The sequence below is a fragment of the Cryptomeria japonica genome, chromosome 1 (genome assembly GCF_030272615.1).
Source record: "Cryptomeria japonica chromosome 1, Sugi_1.0, whole genome shotgun sequence".
Lineage (NCBI taxonomy): Eukaryota > Viridiplantae > Streptophyta > Pinopsida > Cupressales > Cupressaceae > Cryptomeria > Cryptomeria japonica.
In genome coordinates this window covers 504082442-504103929 of record NC_081405.1, presented here as the reverse complement: position 1 = coordinate 504103929, position 21488 = coordinate 504082442, and the positions used below count along the sequence as shown (strand labels likewise).

Here is a 21488-nt window from a genome sequence, read left to right as displayed (position 1 = left end):
TGTTGTTTTCTTCTGAAAAACATATTGCAGGTACTCTAACTCATCATGTTGCTTTGTTGACACTATTTTCCACATCTGCTCTGCTCATTAAAAACACATTCGAGAAGAATACAGGTTTCCTTTTCTATCACGGTAATACACCCGTGGTTCAATTTCAAACCCTATTCCTCCTATTCAATATACACACAAAAATCCATCAGTCAATTTTTTTAGGAGAGGATACATGATAAAAATCAAAGAGGAAGTTGCAAACAAGAAATAAATTCACTTACTTCTATAGAAGTGCAAACACAGTTGCAGTGGGGTATGGAGGGAGGGAGGGAGAGAAGAAGAGAGAGAGGGATGGGGTATGGAGGAAGGGAGAGATAGAATATATTATATGTATATAAACATATTATTATATATACAATGTCATATTATACACATAATATATATTACATATATTATATGTATATACACATAATATATATTACATATATTATATGTATATACACATAATATATATTACATATATTATATGTATATACACATATTATATATAGAATATCATATTATACAATAGCGTGTACGTGCTGTTTATAGTAAAGATAGCGTGTACGAGCTGTTTATAAGGAAACAAGCGTGTACGCGCTGCTTACACTATAAGTACCTCGTACACGCTTTTTAAGCCATAAGTACCCCGTACGCGCTTTTGACTGTTTAGGCTTGGAAATAGGCCTAGATGACAAAACTATGGATTGGAAGTTTGATTTCCCTCCATTTCTCTCATTTTTGACGTGTTTTATTTTATCAACTTGGTTTATCGACTTTGTCATCATCAGGTTTACACTTCATAAAGTGGGTATTTCTAAACTTGCCACCATATTTTCACCCATCTTCTAAGCTTTCTAACCATATAATTTGTTTTCAATTTGAACAACAATAACATATTATTATTGAATTTCTTTTACTAGTGTCTCCATAGTTCTCACAGACATAGGTGCACCATTTTTTGAATAACTTTTGATATACTTATCCAAATTTAAAAAACTTTATATATTATTGTAGTGCACTTGATTCTTTACAATTTAAAAAAAAAAATTGTATTTTTGATTTGTTTAGTGCAACTTATGCTTCACGCACAAACAGGTACCTAATTTTCAGGATGTGCTCGATTGGAAAAATCATTAAAAAAAAAATACTCAACAAAAAAATACACATCTTCTAGTGCTCACTCTTAACTATCTTTTTGCTAAAGGATTTGTCAAAATACTAAATCTAACTATGACTTTTTTGATGCACACATTAGACACTATGTTATGTTTTTAAAAAAAAATCAGGGTCAGTTTTTCGTGCGCGAAAGATTTGACCCCCTTAATCTTATCCAATTTTGAAAATTTTTAGTAGTTTGGAAACTAGATTCAGAGTAATACAATATTTGTTCTTTGATTATCTAAATATCTTCAGTGGATGACTTTCAAATTTTGTCTCCAAGTTCAGGTTCACCTAATTTTAGAAAAAAAGTGTCCACTTATACCCCCCTTTTTTACCACCATCTTTGTGCACTTACCCGCCTATCACATTTTTATTTACTGATCGGGGGTACTAGAGTTCATGTGTTGTTCTTCTCAATTTTTTCCAGCTCCTCCTCCATAGCTTTAACCCAATGATCATCACCAAATGCTTCCTTAGCACTTATAGGCTCAATAATGGAGATCATGCAAGAATTCTCTCTGATTCTTCTTTTGGTTAGCACTCCAACATCCTTATCTCCAATAATCTATTTAGGATTGTGATTGAGTCTCACATACCTCGGAATAACATGATCATTATCTTCAGGTTCATCTTCATTATCATCGTCTTCTTCTGAATCTACCTATTCCGGTTGAACTGGTACATCAATATTCTCTTTACCGGTTTTAGGTTTCATAGGTTCTGGTTCCAAAAATAAAATGCAAGGGTCTTCATTCTTTTTCTCCACACTAGTTTCCCTTGAGACTTCAGGATACTCATCCATTCGAACATCAACACTCTCTATGATTTTCTGTGTCCAGTTGTTAAAACACTTGTAGGCCTTACTCTTGGTGGAATAACCAAGAAATATACCTTCATCACTTTTAGCCTCAAATTTGCTAATATAGTCACCTCTCTTAATAAAACATTTGCTACCAAACATCTTGAAATAACCAACATTAGGTGATCGACCATACCAATATTCATAAGGAGTCTTGTCCTTACCTCTTTTTACCAAAATCATGTTCATTGTACAGATAGCTGTGCTGACAACTTCTCTCCAAAAAAAATTCGCTACACCTCCTTGTATCAACATCATCCTGGCAGCTTCAACAACTGACCGGTTGTTTCTCTCTGCAATACCATTCTGTTGTGGTGTCCTCATTGCAGAAAGTTGTCGTTTGATACCATTCCCTTCACAATATCTAGTGAATTCCTCAAAAGTGAATTCTCTGCCTTGATCTGTCTTCAGACACTTTATCTTCTTTCCACTCTCCTTTTCAGCTAAGGCCCTGAATGCCTTGAACTTATCAAATGTCTTTGTTTTATCTTTCAAGAATGTGACCCACATCATCCTTGAGCAATCATTAGTGAAGATCATGAAATATCTATCACCTTCAATACTTTTAGTCCTTATTGGTCCACATAGGTCTGTATGAACCAAATCTAACAGATGCTCTGTTGAAAAAGACTTGCTCTTGAAGGTTGAGGATGTCATCTTTCCCAACTGACATTCCTTACAAAGAACATTAACCGGTTTGTCCAATTGAGGCAAACCTCTCACTGTCTTTGACTTACTCACTTTAACAATGTTATCAAAATTCAAATGACAAAATCTCATATGCCAAAGCCAACTTTCATCTACTTTAGCAATTAAACAGTTGCTGACTTTAGGATTCAGGTGAAACAAGTTACCTTTAGTCTTCTTGCTAGTTGCAATCAGTTCACCTTTGCTCCCATAGATTTTGCACATGCCATTTTAAAATTCCAATGGATATCCTCTGTCATTGAGTTAGGCAACACTCAACAGATTGTGCTTTAGACCTTCAACCCAGTAGACATCATCTGCACTGCTCTTTCCATTAAGAGAAATAGCTCCCTTACCTTTAACCATGTAGGGTGAGTCATTACCAAATCTTACAACTCTTCCATCAAATTCCTTTAAAAAAAATAATTTTTCTCCAATCATCGGTCATGTGATGTGAACAACCACTATCAATGATCCAATCATCAAAATTATCCATTCATGAAACTAAAGATTTCTGATAAGATGATTCTTCTTTAATAGCTACAAACACAATGTCTTCATTAACATCACCATCAGATTCCTCATCAGTGACACCAGCATCAACTGCAATAAGACAATCTCTCTTTCCTTTTCCCTTGTACTCATTGAACTTGTATCGCTTGTGCTCGTTATCACCATTTGGACAGTTAGCAACTATGTGTCCAATCTTGTTGCATGCAAAACATTTCAAAGGTAATTTACCTCTATATTTGTCGGTACCTCTAGGCAACCACTTGGCCAACAAAGCTTCAAGCTCAACTAAACTGTCTTCATTATCAACTTTTCTGTTGGATCTAGATTCATAACTGTGACTGACATCTCTACTTTTTCTCATAGATGGGTTAGAAACAAAAGCTCTAAATATTGATTCAGATTTCTAAATACTACCATCATAACCATTTAATTCAAAAGCAGTAAGCTTACCAATGATGGAGTCAAGGGTCACCTTGGTTTTGTCAATAGATTTCAACTCCTGAATGGCTGCAATTTGAATAGCATAGACCGGTAGCAGGGTTCTCAACACCTTACTAACTACTGTGGCATCATCCATTTTACCACCAACACTCTTAATCTCACCAACTATCTCTTTTATCCTCTGACCATACTGTTGGATATTCTCACCTTCAACCATCTGCATGTCATCAAACTTCCCTCTTAGACTCTCTTCCTTGGCAATATTCACATGTTCATCATCGCTATAAATCTCTTCAAGTTTCTTCCATACCTCATGTGCAGTCTCCAGACCATGAACATCAACATATTCAACATCATATAAAGAACTTATAATAGCCTCTAGTGCTTGATTGTTTTCTTGTTGCTCTTTCTTCTGATCACCAGTCATAATCCCAGTAGGTGCAACATATTGAGTATTAACATGTTCCCAATATTGATTTCCAAGACTCTTGATATAAATTTTTATTATGTCACTCCATATCCTATAGTTCTCTCTATTAAACTTCGGACCTTCCTTCTTCATCATGATCTACAAGATCTTTACCTCAAGCTGCTAGGCTTAGACCTTAGAGGACCTGAGAAGCTCTGATACCAATTGATGGTATAATGAAAGAACAAGGATCCGGTCAACTACTGAGAGGGGGGCGGGGGTGTGAATCAGTAGATAGAAAAAATGATAAAACTTCACCAATCTCAAAATCAATCTCAACGTAAACTTAGAACTATCAATGCAACATCTCTGTCAAGATAAAAATTGTCAAGCTAAACTAGTTGACTGTTACAACAGATAATAGTAATCAACTTATAACTTACAAACATCCAAATACTTTTATCGATATAAGTAAAACTTCATATTGATGTCGGTTATAATGACTTATCAAAGTGGAATAAATAGTTAAGAAAATCAACCATAATGAAACATAACTACAAAACATTCACCAATTGACACAATATTTTTGACGTGGAAACCCAAATGGGAAAAACCATGGTGAGATGAGACTCACAAGATAACTATCTGAACTCTTCTGAAGTTCGCCTTGTTAGGAGCCAAGTTTGTTAAAGCTTTTACAAAAAGTCTTGTTAAGAACTGATCTTGTTAGAAACCACTCGGTTAAGGGATTGACTATAATGCCTTGTTAGAAGCAATACCATGTGAAGAGTAACCTTTGTAAAGGATTTGGAATCCAAGCTGATGGATCACCTTGTTAGAGGATTTGAATAACACCAAGCTTGTTAGAGCTTACCTAGTTAGGGGATTTAACTGTTGTAGTTGTTAGAAAACAACATGAGTTTGTTGATATATTTGAATAGCACTTCACTTGCTTGTTCAGATCCTTTTCATGCTCCTATCCGCCTTTACTCAAACTGCAGGCACAACATCTGGTTCGACAACCACACACTCAATTCAACTTTGCCAAGACACTCAAACTAAAACAACTCACTGACCTTATAAACAAATCAATTAGGTTGGTAACACAACAAAAACCTAATTCTCATAGAGATTACAAACAAATCGGTTCAACTATGACCATTGGATTACATAACAATAACTACACATCATTCAAGAAAGTCTTGACCGCTCCTTGATCACCACTTCATCGAACTTAGTAACTCATCACATGCTTTGCATTATATGTAGTATACTTTCTCATTCCCAAGACAAAAAATTGTTACCTCAACACGCCAAAATCACTTTGTAACTCTCTTCATACAATATGCATACATGTCATAATCATTACCGCTCATCATCAAATCATAAACCAATATAACCAATTCACCAAACTTAATCGGTTAGGGTTTATCAAAACAACAGGTAGGGTTTACCGGTTCAACTCTCCAATACTTAGCAATACCGATTCACTCCACAAACTAACCTATCGGTTACAGTTTCCTTTCACTAACTCTTCCTACTGGTTACAAAACAATATTACAACAACATCATTATCGATTAATTGATATCAATGATAATATAACAAATGATTAATGCAATCTTCATGCAAATGCCAACATACTCCACATTCACAAGTTATCTTGTAGCTTCCTCTTCCAAATCCTCTACCCGATCTTTCTCTTCCTCTGGAGTTTTGTCCACGAGGTTAGGAATCATCTTCACTCTGATTTTTACTATTGCCATGCTCTTCAAATTTCTGATTTTTCTAGTTCGAATCCTCATCCCAATCTCCATACAATCTTCCCTCTTTCTTTCCATCTCGGCCTCTTCCTCTTTGCTTGTTCTCAAGTTTCTTATTTAATTTTTCTTCAATCTTCAATGCAAATTGGAATGCATCTTCCATTGCAAGGACTCTCACCAAAGTCAATTCCTCTTGTATGCTTGGCCTCAAGCCATTAATATACCTTGCCACCTTCTCCTTAGTTGCTTCCACATGCCCAGTTTTAATGAAAATTTTGTGAAACCCCTCTGTATACTCTTTTATTATGTTGTCTCCTTGTTTCAATCCTTGCATCTTCTTGAGTAGATCTAATTCATAGTCAATAGGCTGTCTCTTCATTTTCTCCACCATTTTGTCTCACTTTGTGATTTTTCTTTTCCTTTTCTCCTCTTTCTAATTGGACTTCTCTCCACCAAATTGAAGCATGTCCTTTTAGCTTGGTTTTAGCAAACCTCACTCTATCAAGATCCTCTATTTCCTCGAACTCAAAATACTCTTCCATATCATTCAACCAATCTACCAATTCTTTTGGATTTAAATTCCCACTAAGTGTAGGAACATCGATCTTGGGTCTTTTTCCTATCGTTGATAATGCAATTATCAATGGGTCATTTGCAACTGTTGCCACTACTTCTCTTTGCTCAGTTGTTTGGCTAGCAGTCTCCGAAATTTCTTCTTCTTCATCATTCACTAGGTCTCTTATTCTTGCAAACCCTCTTCTCATCTCTTCTTGTAAGGTTTCGACTTGTCTTTTGAGGCTCTAAAATCATCATCACAAACAAAATTACCACCTCTTCTTCTACCTCTAACTCCAACTCTACCCCAACCACATGGGACTCCTCTTGCATACATTTTCCCAACACCTACAAACTCGACCCTAGTGCAAGCTGCCTCCCTCCGATGAATTTGCCTGCACATTCAGAATCTTCTTGCTCTGATACCACTGATGCAATGAGAAACCCACTGAAATCTGCAACTTAGAATTCAACACACACCAACGTTATGAAAACCATTGGGAGCCTTTGGTTTAACGTTAAAATTAGTCTAAAATAACTATAATTTTATTCATGCATGTTCAAATGACATTACAATCACAGGCCTATAATGGCCTTCAAACATAATTCATAACTATATGTATTTTCTCTATCTTTGGATCTGCACCCAGTTTTACCCTTCACTAGCTACCCTCCATACTCTTTTTTACAACAACAAAATCTTCTGCTTTGTCACACAACAAAACTTCTTTCTTTAGACAGCTGCTCGCTTGCTCACTTTTTTTATTTATTTTTTATCTGATTTTCTATCCTTCTCCAGCAGCTCCGTATCCTTCCTTCTCTCCCCCTTTTTCTTCCCCTCCCAATCTACCGTTTCCTATGAATTTGAACCCCTCACGTTCTTTTCCGTTACCCCACTCTCCCCTATTTTGGGCCTCTTATGGATATTAATTAGCCTCCACCAATTCACCATTGAATTAGTGCACCCATCTAATGTAACTCCCACCAACTATTTGCGGTAAAGCTTCTATGTCATTTTTGAATTGCTAACCAAGGGATGATAGTATTTAGCAACGACTAGATTTGTAAAGGAAAATGGTAAACACATGGCAATGGTCTATGCTTCCACAATCTGACAAAATTCTTTATTGATTGATGGATTTCCATACCCTGTTTTGGATGCTCCTATTTTGGCATGGGCAGGCAAGATGCTCCTCAATCAATCTCCCTTTTTGTCTCCCTCTTTCTCTACCCCTATCTCTCTTTCTACCTCCGTATATCACTTCCTATCTCTATCTTTCTATCCCTTCCCCTCTCTCATTATTTACCTCTCATCTCTATCTTCCTCTCTATCTCGATCTTCCCCCATCTATCTCTCCCCCTTTTAATCCCTATCTCTTCCTAGCTCTCCCTCTCTCCCTATTGCAAACATAACATGAACCTATTGGTAATGGAGATAATTATCCTCCCAATTTAAAGGTTTTTTCAATCATGTTTGGATCCTTCTAAGTGGATGCAATCTATCACTTCTCCATTAAGACCTTTGTTGAAGAAACAACATCAACTATTAAATGACCTATCACTTGAACTCATGTACTACACAAATGTATGAAAAAGATAAACCAAAATATTTTGTAATTGACCTTCCACACCTCTTTGGCTTACCCTTTGCACACAAGGTGTAATTGCTAGTTCTTTAGCATTAAATATTAATTCATATATGGAGTTGGAGTTGGAGGGAAAAACAGAGAATTTTGTACTTACAATGCCTAACATGACCGGTGAAGCGAGTTTCTCATCTAGCAACAGAGGTGATGTGAATATGTTATCTACAGGAACAGGGACATAAAACCCTGCTCCACAGGCCCGATCCAAGAGAAAAGGAAATTTCCCAGGGACGCAAGGTAATTGTTATATCACCCGCTCTTCTTGGTTGATTGTTTCTTAGTTGTCAGTTAAAACTGATACTTTGATTACAGTATGGGAATGGCGGTAGTGTTTTCTGCAGAATCAGAAGCCGAAATGGTTGCTCTGTCACCGAAGATTCTGATGGCCGCCAACAGATTCGTGTGTGAAATCTGCAACTAGGGCTTTCAGCGGGACCAAAACCTGCAACTCCACAGGCGATGGTCACCAGTAATCAATCAGTAAGGCTCAGTAAACTTAATATCCTATCAGTCACTGTAATTTTTACATACAGTCGTAGAGGCATCAGTAAACTGAAATCCACCTCAGTTAGTCTAACTTAGGGCAGTGAACTGGGCCTGCTGTGCATGTGAGATAACTACAATCACATTGATATTTACCAAAAAAGGAGATAACAATGAAGTGATTCTTGTCAGTTTGTTGTACTTAAGGTTTATTCCATGCCCTGGAATTGTTAGGTTATATTTTCTAGCATAGATGATAAAAGTTATCAGGGTTCCGTCTACGGGGTCCCGTGTGACCTGTAGAATTCTACAATTCATCCCTTGATGCCTAGGCATCTGGTGGATGCACCTAAAAAAAACCCTTACCTTTTGCTTTTACCTATAAAATGAAAAATCTTGTCATTCATTGATCTATGTGGCTTGAGAGAAGGCAGTTCCTTGCCGTGCATATTTTGATTCAAAGTTAATTTCAACCAACTCAATATGACTTGCTTTGGTTTTCTATTGCTGTCAATTTCTTCACAGGTTTCCTTAGTGAGATTGTCTTCGCAAGTATTAAATACTAAGTTGTTTTAAGTGCTAACTATTTGTGGTAAGCAGTAATAATATCTTACAATGCAATGCAATGCAATAGTTTCAAAGGTTTAATAGTAATAGTTATAGCTGTTATCTATGAATAAATATCCTTGAATTTTGCTTTCTGTGTGCATTTGTTGTTATTCTGCATTACATAGACTTTATTATAAAGACTAAAAATTTTAACCAAAAGTTGCAATTGGTTGGCTTTTCTTCTGTAAGATTTCTATGTAAGCCATCTAAATATGTGTTAGATCTACCAGATTTCTCTTCCAAAGATGATAAACAATAACTGCTATCTTTTGTAGGCTTTCTAGTACTATATTTGGCCCAAGTTCTCCTGCAACGATAACCTTTAATTGCTTTCTAGTAGGCTTTCCCATTGCATATAACATAATAAATATAGTAAAATTTGCTCACTTCAAATTTGGTTCCTAGAGCTGTATAGTTGAACTTGAGGTAATCAGTCAAGAAGCTCAGCGCATATAATATCTCAGTTTAAAACTAGATGAAATGTGGGCATGCATTCGCCTTAATAATCAAGTACTTGTATTCAATACAACGACTCTACCATTAAAGACAGCAAATTATTTTGCTTGTAAGGAGCTTGTTTCTAGTAGGAGTTTTTAAGTTGTTGTGATGTTATCTGAATTTTAATCCTCTAAGGAGCTAAGTGTTATATTGCTTGCAAGGAGCTAACAGAATTGGTTTGTAACAGCAAATTGAGAATCGATATCTGCACAACAGGTATAGAAGACCTAAAGCTGCAAAAGCTTATATATATGCTGTAATTTTCAAAGAAGCCAACTTGTTGGACTTGATGCATGGATGATATATCCTAGGACCTGAATTATTCAATTTAAATTTTATGTTTGATATTAGCAAGCTACTGGAATTTGTTTGTATAAAAAGCAGAAATGCTTATATATGGGGCTGACTTTGAAGTATGAGATTTTTTTTGAAAGAAACCGTATTTTGTTTTTGTCATTTTCTGGTATAAAATATATACTGTTTGGAATATGCTACACCATATTGTTTGTATTCTGCAAGCTTTAGCGATGGGAGATTAGTCTAGTGCAAAATGGGAACGCTTGCTTCCCTGTAGATGGTATAGGATCAAAATAGGTGCTTTTGGTATACATGATTGAAATATTGACTTATGTGCTGTGTTGTTTATGCTGTGTTCCTGGCTGCAACTCAGGGTCTGTAGTGAACCCTGTAGGGTTGTATCAAGCGGCCTGGACTTTTTATTTACGAAAACTTTCAAACAGTTCTATGAATAACAGCTAACTTTGACCAAATGCTAATCCTATGCATTTTTTGCATCACCAGATCTCAGCACATTCATGTCCATTATTGTTTAGGGGAACTCCACACTGGATGGCTCCTGTGATATTAAATTTGCTCTCCTTGTAGATATTGTCTCCTTGTTTGTTGGATACTTGGTTTGATATGCCCTTTCAACATAAACAATCGCCATTTTCTCTGCTGGTTCAGGTCAATTAAAATATAAATGGCCATGACTTAGCAGTGGATATTTAGAGCCTAGTTTGTACAGTTGTGGAAATGGCTACTACAGAGCCACCATGCTGGCAGTATGAAGGGGTAAGACAATTGCTACTGTTTACGATTGCTGGCACAAATTTAATGAGAAATAATATTCATGCATTTTAAAACTGCTAGCTTCCTCTTAGGGTGCAAACTGCATATTCAGATTCCATTACCTTTTAGTTATTTCTTCTTAAGTGTAGCTAGTATATGGAAATCCTTAGGCTTATATGGTTCCTGAAGTATATGGTTAAATGTTTGAGACTCTATGGTGGATTTTTGATAAGCTTCTGGGACCCCTTTTCGGTGTAGGCCTGGCTTGGTGAAACCAGGAGCATGTAATCAAGTATAATGTTATTTTAAAATATGAACAGAATTTTAGCTGATATGAATTTCAATGTTTTCTTGTTTCTCTACTTTCCCATGCCTCTGCATGTGTATCACATTAATAATTATAAGTTTATATTATTCCCATGACAGGTAATGACAATGTTTAAAATTGGCAACAGTAAGGAGCTGCGAGCAATTCCTGACCATATCTCAGAGGAAGGCAACAATTTTGTGAGGCATTGCTTGCAGAGGAATCCTGCAAACCGTCCCACAGCCGCACAACTCTTAGAGTATCCATTTGTGAAAAATGCAGCACAATTTGTAAGACCGGATCCTGGCACAAAAGCCATGGAAACAGAGGCATTGTTCTCATCTGCTAGTGGCATTAGAACTTTGGTATGCACCCTTTGTTATAATTATCATTTTTTAGCTGGTTCACATTCTTCTGTCATTTGGAGTTTTGCGACCTACATGTTTTCTGGGTTGTCTAATAGGTTCTGAATTGGGGCATCTAGTTTCCTTTCAATTAACATCTTTTGTTACTTTCTAAGTTTCTGGGTATTCTTAGTTTGCCTGTGATTCTTCATGGTGTTTAGTACAAGCTGTTACTTTATAATAATATAATGAACTTAATGATCATGGTATACATACTTTCTTTGCAATAAAGTTGTACAGTGTGCATAACTGACCTCATAATAGACACATGCAGCATGTTTCTGTGTCAGTTGTACTCCTGCACATGTATCATGATATGTTTTTGAATGTTAGTAATCTAATTTGTGTATGTATGTATATAAATACTGTTCATCATACAAACACCTACTATGTGCATGCATATATTTGGTGGTCTGAAATCCAGCTTCCATTCGCTTGTATATACACCCACTTGCACCTCTGTGCCAAATTATTTTTAGTCACAATAATGAAGCACATTTGTGTTTCCACTTTTCATGTTAACAAAAGATTGTGCGATATTCAGTGAAAATTGAAATGGAGTGGTATAGTAACTTTTAAAGCTCATTGGAGGATTAATAATTTGAATCAGACAACAGTTTTCCGGATGCATTCTGCTTGGCATGTAGAAATAGAAAACGTTGTGTAGATCAGGCCACGTCAAATTTCAAGGGCAATTAAGTAGTTTTTGTAGGTCTATTAGGTTAATTATAGGGCTGAAATGTGATTCTCAAATGCTGTTTAGATTATTCTAAAGTTTGTTAGTTACAAAGACTTAGTAATCACCCCTAATGTGAACTTGGCTAATCCGATTAGGTTTGAAATCTGCATTAAGGGCTTCTAGCGAGACCAAAACCTGCAACTCCAAGTCCACAGGCGATGGCCACCAACAGATTCGTGTGCGAAGACTCTGATGGCATGCAGCTTAATATATGTTAGAGGAAACAAGAATGAAAATATTGAAATGGGGGGGATATGGAAATATAATAGAAAAACTGATTCATTCTCTACCTTGATACAGAATTGGTGATACTGCTTCCCTTCCAGACCCGAAAGCCGAGCCTGGTTCTCATATCTCTACTCTTTTTGTTTGGTTTTGTGTGTAGAGCCAAAACAAATGAGGGTGATCTGTGGCCCACCACTTTCGTCTTCAACCGCTTCAATGGAAAGGACGAGCTCACTCTGCTGGGAGTTGCAGAAATAAGGTACAAGTTGGTGCTCACGCTCACCAATCATGGCTTTCTTAGAGTTTAGATCTCTTTGGGTTTTTCAAATTTTCCATCAAATAACTCCCGTGCTCTGTTTATGCTTCCATATTCGTGCGTAGGTCTACCTTGTAGCTGAGGGCGTTGAAATTTCTACTTCTTAACAGAGATGTAAGGGTTTATGGACGTGGGAATCATTTGGGCGGAACTGTTTCTAGTTTCGACTATTTCGTCAATAATAGAAGTTAAAATGTTCTTTTAGAGGAGTGTCAGAGGTTTTAGATGCACTAGGAACTGTCCGGGTTTGGAACTATCAGAGATCCTAGATCATTAGGAACTATCAGAAGTTCTTAATGAATTAGAAATTAGAAGAAAGTTTTAAAATTTTAATTGTAGGATATATATAATATAATTATATATAAAACAGAAATTTGAATGCAATTGATTATACCTTCTTAATTAGAGATAAACTGTGCAACAATGGTGTTGATGCATTTTTATAGTTCATAATTTTTGTCTGTTTGAATTACAAAAATATAGAATTTTATCAGACCAAATTGTGCTACACATACCATGAAAGTTAACATACAATGACCCGTCAGCCAAATTGATCATTAAGGATCTCCGTTTCAAACTCAGATATTCATCTGCCGGCATTAAACTTATCTCGGAAGCTTTGAACATCAAATGATAGAGGCTCACTGTGTGGGTATAAGTCCGTCATTTCAATTGTGTGCTCCTCGTTCACTTCCCCATTTAATAGAAGAGAGACAAATTCTTCTTCATTTTGTGTTGCATCAGACTTCAACCACGCGTGCGGTCTTGCACCCCCTCTGATCCAAAGCAGCTCCTGAACTACCTCTTTCATTGTTGGCCTCTTCTCCCCCTCCACTCTCAGACAATCTTTCGCTAAACTTGCCAGTTTCTCCATCGATTCCATATTCTCTGCCTCCTCTTTTGTGAGCCGAGAATCCAAAATTTCAGTCAGATTGTTTGTTTTCATTGTATTGAGGAAATAAATGGCTAAGTTGCTCTGGTTCTTTGTTCTTTCAAAGGAAATAGGCTTTAGTCCAGTCAAAAGCTCCACTAACACAACCCCAAAGCTGTAGACATCACTCTTCTCTGTAAGTTGAACAGTATTCAGGGTCCAAATAACCCATTGTGCCTTGGACAAGTGTAGTGATGTGTGTTTGGTCTGTTGGCATCAGACGAGACAACCCAAAGTCTGCAACTTTGGGGGTATACACATCATCCAACAAAATGTTGGAAGATTTCACATCTCTGTGCACAATGGGTATTGATGCAGCAGAGTGTAAATATGACAGTGCTTCTGCAGTTTCTGTAGCAATGCGCAAACGGTTTTCCCAGTGAAAACGCTTCTCAGATTTGTTACCATATAAATGATCAAACAAAGTACCATTAGAAATATATTCATAAACTAACAAGGGGACTGGAGTCTCCAGGCAACAGCCTAGTAACTTCACCACGTTTCTGTGATTTATCTGATTTAGAATAACAATTTCATTGATAAATTCATCGATTTCTTTGGAATCAATTTCTTTGGAATTGGCCTTCTTGATAGCCACAAGAATCCCATCAGAAAGAGTACCTTTGTACACCGTGCCGTAGCCACCTGCTCCCAAGATTAAACTCGGAGAAAAACTTTCAGTTGCTTTCTCAACCTCATCCAAGGAAAAGATCTTCATCCCATTTGCCTGCGATGAAACTAGTTTCTGCAAATGAGTCCCTCCATTTCGAAGAAAGTTGTTCTGCTTGACAATCCTTGCTCTTCTGCGCTTCAAAATCAAGAAAACCGTACTACCGCTGATAAGCACGGCCACTAGAGTCACACATACTCCTACACTCCAAAACACAAAAAAGATTTAACATTTTTAACATTATAGGAAACAGTGCATACAATTTGTTAACGTAGAGCAGTTGCTTCAAAATTATACCTATGATGACAGGTAAACTTTGAAACCTTTGCGTAGAACAACGGGTGCCATTTTTGGTGCCATCCCCGTGGCCTTTGGCGCAGAAGCACTTGTACGAGCCCTTTGTATTTTCACATCTACCTCCTTCTGACGAAGGGTAACAGTTATTCAAACCAGGATCTGAACATTCATCGATATCTGTGGGGCCGAAACAAAATTAGAAAACTAGAGTTAGAAAAAATTAGGTGGCTCCACAAATCATGAAAGCTAATAAATCCACATAATAAACACAGTACCTTTGCAGCCGGTGCCATTAAAGTACCCGTCTCCACGGAAACCAGGCTTACAATTGCATCGATAACCCCATTCTAGTTCATTGCACTCTGCCTCCTGAACACATTGGTATGAATCCTTTGCTTTAGCTGAGGCGCACGTGTCATTTGGAATACTCCAATTGAGGCTTATGTAGGCATAATTTAGGTTAAGAGTATCTGATTTAGAAATCAAATCCCAACTATTTTCATCAAGTATACCCGCATAATTACATTCTGTCTCGTAAGTATCTCCTTCTAATGAGAGATTTGATACGGTGACGAGATAGTCCGTGTAATTTGAAGGCATGGAAGTTTGACAGCAGCCATCCCCGTTGCAATTTGAAAATGTGGGAGAATCAGGACAGACCGATACGCATCCACCCAAAGTAGTGTAATTATCGCCCTCAACCATACCAACCATACCCAACGTTCCACACCCAACTGCAACAAACTTGTTCTGCGTAGAAAGTCGGAATGGCCCTTCGCTAGAGATGGTGATACTTGTGATATTTGGCTGACTTAGCTGGCATTTGGAAGTGGAAGCTACGAATTGGGTTGCGTTAATGAGGAGATGATCTTGAGAGAAATTCAAGATTTGCACTTCCCCGAAAGGAATGGACAGAAAGGGAATAGGCTGTGTACTTCCAAACTTCTGATTGTGTGTGCAGTTGATTTCAAAGCCAGGCAGGCCACAGCTGTTTCCATTTCCTGCAATTGAAAAGGGATAGGGAATGCCCATCTCTCCACACTTGTCAGAGCATCCATCTGCTTTGAACTGCGAAATACGAATAAAGCACGATATAAATACAATCCACTGAACTAGATTTAACCTTGATAAGTTCGACATGAAGATCTGGCCACAGTTATCAGACAAAGCAATCGCTTATTCTTATACAAACGTTGTTTGCAATGGCCATTTTTTATACTGTTGAAAGTTCGAATGCATTCATCGGCCAAGATCGCATAGGAAAAAGTCATAGGACTATCAAAGACTAAGTAATGATAAAAGCACACGCGAACAGGCGAATACATTTTCATCGTCAAGGAATTGTTTTATAAATGGAGACCAAGTCATTGCAATAAACATGGACTTGGTTTTCTAATGGCTATTGGTCTTTGGCCGGCTGCAAATTATGTTTAAATCAGTTTAAATACAATCACAAGCATTGCGTCTAGCAACATACAGACACATAAAATGCCGTATTTCAATGGCCGGCGTAATTTCCATACTATTATGTACTCCCTTCGATTAAAATAGCTAAATTTATTCCAACTGTTAGAAAGACCCAATGCTAAATTACGATGGATCGAAATCCAGGCCCGGTAGAGCCATTTTGAATCTGATCGCGGAAAATTCATGGGGCTTTTGTTCTCACAAGTATGTTAGCTAGGGACCTTGAACCGGAGAATTTAAGCATTTTGCACTGCCTTCTATCACTAGCTTTTTCTTCTTCTTCATCAGAATCTACATGAACACAAGATGCAACAGGTCTAGGCAAGGGAACTTTCTACTATTGGGCCAACTAAATATGTCAACAATCATGTGGGGAGGTAGAAGACCAAGCATGGTCCACCAACATATAGGCAAATGAAATGCCATATTTAATAGGAAAAATTATAAAAGATATTTTAGATTTTTCCAAATGTCGACAAAAAGGACAAAGGGGATTAGGAATTCCAAAATGGATAATACAATATATAATAAAGAGATCCCGGTATAGAAGATGCCTAGGAAAATAATCTAATTTGGGCCCTATAAGTATGAATCAAATTATTTGAAAAACTATTACACAGTTCCATAGTAGTGGACTAGAGATTCCATGTAGCATAAAATTTTGGAACCATAGGTGTGTGAGGAAATAGTCAAAAATATCTCTTAAAGGGCTTGTAATATATAAATGGAGTATCAAAAACCATTTCCAATCCACCTATATAACAACTTCTAACCTTTTGAATCAACTCACTCTAAAATTTTTGTGCAATGATTTAAAGTCTTGATTATTAGGGCTTTATTTGGTTCTAGATTCTAGCCAAGATAGTTAGTTCTCAGTGGCTTTGAAGAAGAGGTTTTAAATAGTGCAAATCCAACACTTGTAAAATCTTAAAGTGTGGAGTTAGGAAATTTTGAAGGGGTAATCTTGGTAAGTGATCATATAAGATCACCAAAGGGATTACTAGTTAATAGAGATTCCAAACTTAAAAAGATTCCCATTCTAGATAAGCAATACTTTGATGGCTTCCCAAGCTTGCTATATACTTCCAGCAATAAAAATTCTTTAATTTGCATAGGTTACTTCATGATGACAATGGAATCAAAATGTGATCCTTGTTAGGATTTTCATCTACGGGGAACACTGAAAGAAATACAATGCACCAGGAGCATTATTTAGGTTTTATTTCCTTCTAGGGCATAGATTGTCCACTTAGCACACAAAACCAAACTCTATCTATAAGTATAAAATAAACTAAGACCACCAAAGTCATGAGAGAGACCATAATTCTAAAGGGAATGAAATCTTTTTCTTTTCTTTGAGGCCATAAGAAAGTCTTTTAAGTGCTTTTTCCAACTTCTAGGAGGCGGCTCTATAGGGGACCTAAAAAGATGAATAATACATGAGTATATGAGCACTTTATAGTAGATCTAGACTTATCTAATGAAAAAACGTTGTTTGGTAATCCAAGTGTGTTTTTCTTAATGCAAGTGAGGAAATCTTGTCAAAGAGTAGTAGAAGAGGAATAAAAAGCAAATGGAATACTAAGAAACTTGAATAGTTCCCCATGGTCAATCCATTTCCATCCATTATAATCAAGGGGGTTTGGGCAAGGAGGATTGGTGATAGCATTGTGTCTTGTTCCATTCAATACTAGAGCTAGAACTACAAATCATGACTCACATTATCTCTCTTCTAAAAGAGTGAGAAATTAGTCATCAACTAATGACCATTAGCAAGCTAGAGAGGGAGGTTGGGAAGAGAGATAGCTTTACTTCTTTATTTAGTAATCACATTTGCGATCAACTAACCAAAACCTTTTGACTTACAAGCACATATAAAGCTAGAGCCAAAGGGTATCCTTGGTCAATAAAATGGAAGAGTCAAAAGGAAGAAGACTAAAGGGAATTAATAGTGAGATAGGTCTAAGCATCCACATAGGGAATTTGGATAGAATAGTTGAAATTTGGGCCAAAGCCAAGAGCTTGAAGCATAGCTAAAATAGATGGGAATTTATTTCCATTGTATACTTTGGCAAAGTCATTTATTTATTTATCAAAATAACCTATCATTGTGAGGACTTGGCCCATTCCATGCCTTCAAAATATGACATTTTTCACTTGACATATCTACTCTTGATGAAACTAATTTTCTCTAGATGAGTAATAAGTGGGGAAGGAAATATTGGATGCAAGTGCAAGGGCTTGGGCTATGATTTTGTAGGAAGTATTCAACAATGTGCTTGATCACCAATTACAAATTTCTTGTTGATATTTTCATCCCTACGTATGAATTTAATATTAATGTTTATTATTTTTTCTAACGAACGTCTTGAAAAGGATTCTAAGTAACCTTGGAAGAGGTCAAGTCTAATAGTATTCAATAAGGATTTATACATTTATATAGAAACTATTATAGCTAGGAGCTTTGTTATCAATAGAAGATGTGTCAAAGTGAGTCATTATTCATGATAGGCTTTATATTAAGTAGAGATCCTATAAGAGACCACACACATTATTGAAGAGTTTAAGTAGACTTGGGTGAAAGAAAATACACTTGGAAAACCTATTAACAGTGGCAAATAAAAGCTTGGAGAATGCTATAAGTTTGGAGAGGACTTGTTGACCTTCTTGAAAATGTTTTGAGTTTTTGAGAAATCTGGCAAGCTTAAAGGGATTATGAAAGGAAATATTTGGACACTATATCTCCACTTTTGTACCAATACACGTAAGATTTTCCTTTTCAGCTCCTTGAGTTGTTTTATTATCTATAATTTGATTTTGTTAGTTGAGTTGAGCAACTTATATCTAAAAAGATGGGACCTTTAGTTTGGTGGTGACATGATGAAGCTTTGAGGTGCTGATCTCATATGAATGTTGGTGGAACACCACTAGTTAGTAGCCATTCATTAGGATAACATCTAGTAGGGGGTCCATTGACCAATCTTTGATAACACCTAGCAAATTTAGTTCACATGTTGGTGTTAGTGAGTTATATTATCTAACTTTGTTTCCCTCCTGGGTTATTTTCACATCTAGTTAGGTTTACTTAGGGAATTCACTTTTTTATGCCTCAAGTAATAAGATTTTAAGACACATGTCATAATCCTATATTGCCATGTGTCTCATCCTTGCTTATATATACAAGGAGTTAACATTGTAATCATGAATCACATTACATATATGTGCATCATTTGATATAATACAATTATTCTCTAATTTTGGATCTCTCTTGTGCTTTCATTGAAACCTCTTTGATCTTGGGTGGGTGTCTCCATGTATACAAACCTTACTTGGTATAGAGCATTCTATACCAACTTGTACATGGTATGAAAGCTTGTGGGATTGCTTCATGTTAGTAGTTTGAGAGAAATAAGCTACAAGTATTGGTTTCTCTTGAAAAGTTGAGTATGATATTCTCTTTTATTAAGTGAAGATTTGGGGATTTAGAAGAACTTGATAGAGATACCAAAATTTGGGGGTTTCTCTTTATGCATTTATATTCTAGGTTCATTTAGGAGATTCATGGAGCAAATCCAAGCTCACCATTGCATCTAGAGTGTTTGAAAATATCACTTTTTTTCGTTTTTTTTGTATCTCAATTAGACAAAGGAGGAAAATTTTGTAAGGGTTTACATTTGAGAGGTGGTTGCAAGGCTTAGAAGGTTGTCATCATTTTGGAGCATATTGGGAAAAGATGAGCCACAATATTGTATCTAGAATAACCCAAAATCTATAGATTCATTATCAAGTCATCAAATTTGGACACTTCTATAGTGTGCCATTAGAAATTTTTCCCTCATTTTATATACAAAAAAATTCAAAAGAATATTCTTTGCAAGATTCATTGTAGAATCCATTCATAGGTATAAACTAACTTAATTGTATTTTTCTAGTTAAATTCATTACTTATTTCAATTTTTTTTAGTATGCATAGTAATTCACTTAATACTACATAGTCATAGGGTGCAATTTTACCTAGGGTCTTACACATTTTTATGGTCCCCTCATGGTTGGAGACCTTATTTCTACACATACACTTTGAATGTCTTGTTCTCAACCATATGAACTCCATTTTTTGAGTAATTTTTATTTAGTTTTTAGTTTTCTTTTGATGGTGTCGATGGCTTTATATTTTGATACATTAGTTTTTTAGAAAAAAAACATTTATCATAGGTGTTCTTGAGCAATTCTCATTTAGGAACTTTTGATGCTCCATTTAAGCTCACATGAGCTCCTTCTAAGGACCATTTTAAAAAAAAGTGTTGACTTTTTATGTACTTCATAGTGATGCTATTGGTTTACACTCATTGTGATAAAAACACTACACTTTCAACATTATATAATTATTTTGGCAATTGTAAAGCATTGAGATCAAGACCACTTTAAATTTTTTACAAGTGGAAATTTGTAATTGCCTTAAGTATAAAGTAGAAAATCATATTTCCTTGAGTTTTATATATTGAGGATCTACATTTCTTATTTATTGGATTGGTCTATTGGGGAGAACCTTCATAGTATATCAAATCACCATTGTGTTATTGATTAAGATGGAACTATAAGGTTCAATGAGATTGTATGATAAAGACTTTTAGATGGCCTCACCTCTTCCCTTGTCTCCATAAAATTGTTTCCCCAACATCAACTAGTTGGTTGAACTATTTGTAGTACCTAAAAAATGATCATGCTGTAGAATTCATTGGTTTTCATATTGACATCAACAAACTAGTTTCCAGATTTGACATTAAGACCCCTCATTTTAATGCTTGTTGAAATAAAATTTATGAAACATGTGAAGATCCAAACGATCCTTTATTTTCAAATAATATTATTTTGAGCTATCTTATTCCCATTGATGATTGTGATAATATTCCACATGATAATGATACAATAGAGTTGTTAAACTAGTGGGAACATCATTGGGCCATCAATACTTCTTATGCTCCTCTTCTAAAGTTTCAATTTGATTTTGTAGATTCTGTACTCCTACTTTGGACACAAAATCTTCACCTCCTACATTTCCAAGTCAATATTTAGAGGTTTAGGAATCTTTACATCCAACACTTGTAGATTCTACATTTGTACACATAGGCATCTAGCCTTGACACTTTTTAGGAGATAATGTATTTTCATTTGAATATTGGCACCCTTTCATCAACAAAGGTTCTAGAGACATTATAATAATCTATCTCCTCCATTTCCTAGTTTTAGAGTTTAATGTTGCTTTAGATGGGGCTATTAGTGCTTTAGCATAACAAGAGTATATACATAATCTTCTAGATAACTACTTGAGAAGAGTACTTTAAAGATATTTTAGATTTGTTTTGTGATCCTCTTATAAATTTAGCGAACAACATTGAGAACATCCAT

The 21488-nt window shown here is 36.0% G+C and overlaps 2 protein-coding genes across 5 annotated transcripts; one reads left to right on the top strand and one right to left on the bottom strand.

Annotated features, from left to right (window-relative positions):
• Positions 1-8141: 8141 nt before the first annotated feature.
• On the top strand, positions 8142-13104 carry LOC131046289 (mitogen-activated protein kinase kinase kinase YODA). Of its 4 annotated transcripts, XR_009105964.2 has the most exons (5): positions 8142-8302; positions 8378-8545; positions 11153-11398; positions 12562-12660; positions 12783-13104. XR_009105964.2 is itself a non-coding variant. In XM_057979989.2 (3 exons), exons 2-3 carry the CDS (start codon positions 8525-8527, stop codon positions 11501-11503), a joined length of 372 nt encoding a protein of 123 aa, XP_057835972.2. In that variant the 5' UTR covers positions 8143-8302; positions 8407-8524; the 3' UTR covers positions 11504-11638. The 4 variants fall into 4 exon arrangements, 3 of the variants coding, with proteins under 3 accessions (XP_057835972.2, XP_057835971.2, XP_057835970.2); XM_057979989.2 differs by lacking the exons at positions 12562-12660; positions 12783-13104 and having other exon boundaries at positions 8143-8302; positions 8407-8545; positions 11153-11638; XM_057979988.2 differs by lacking the exons at positions 12562-12660; positions 12783-13104 and having other exon boundaries at positions 8143-8302; positions 8395-8545; positions 11153-11638.
• A 32-nt stretch (positions 13105-13136) lies between these two features.
• LOC131046288 (putative wall-associated receptor kinase-like 16) lies at positions 13137-16110 on the bottom strand. The gene is given in 4 exon segments (XM_057979986.2): positions 13137-13796; positions 13798-14518; positions 14616-14792; positions 14891-16110. Coding segments are annotated over 4 exon segments (2256 nt in total). The 5' UTR covers positions 15756-16110; the 3' UTR covers positions 13137-13303.
• Positions 16111-21488: the final 5378 nt, after the last annotated feature.

Coding starts and splice junctions, on each gene's coding strand:
- LOC131046289 (XM_057979989.2), top strand. CDS start 8,525: ATGGTCACCAGTAATCAATCA. Junction 8,546..11,152: donor TGGTCACCAGTAATCAATCA/GTAAGGCTCAGT, acceptor TTCCCATGACAG/GTAATGACAATGTTTAAAAT.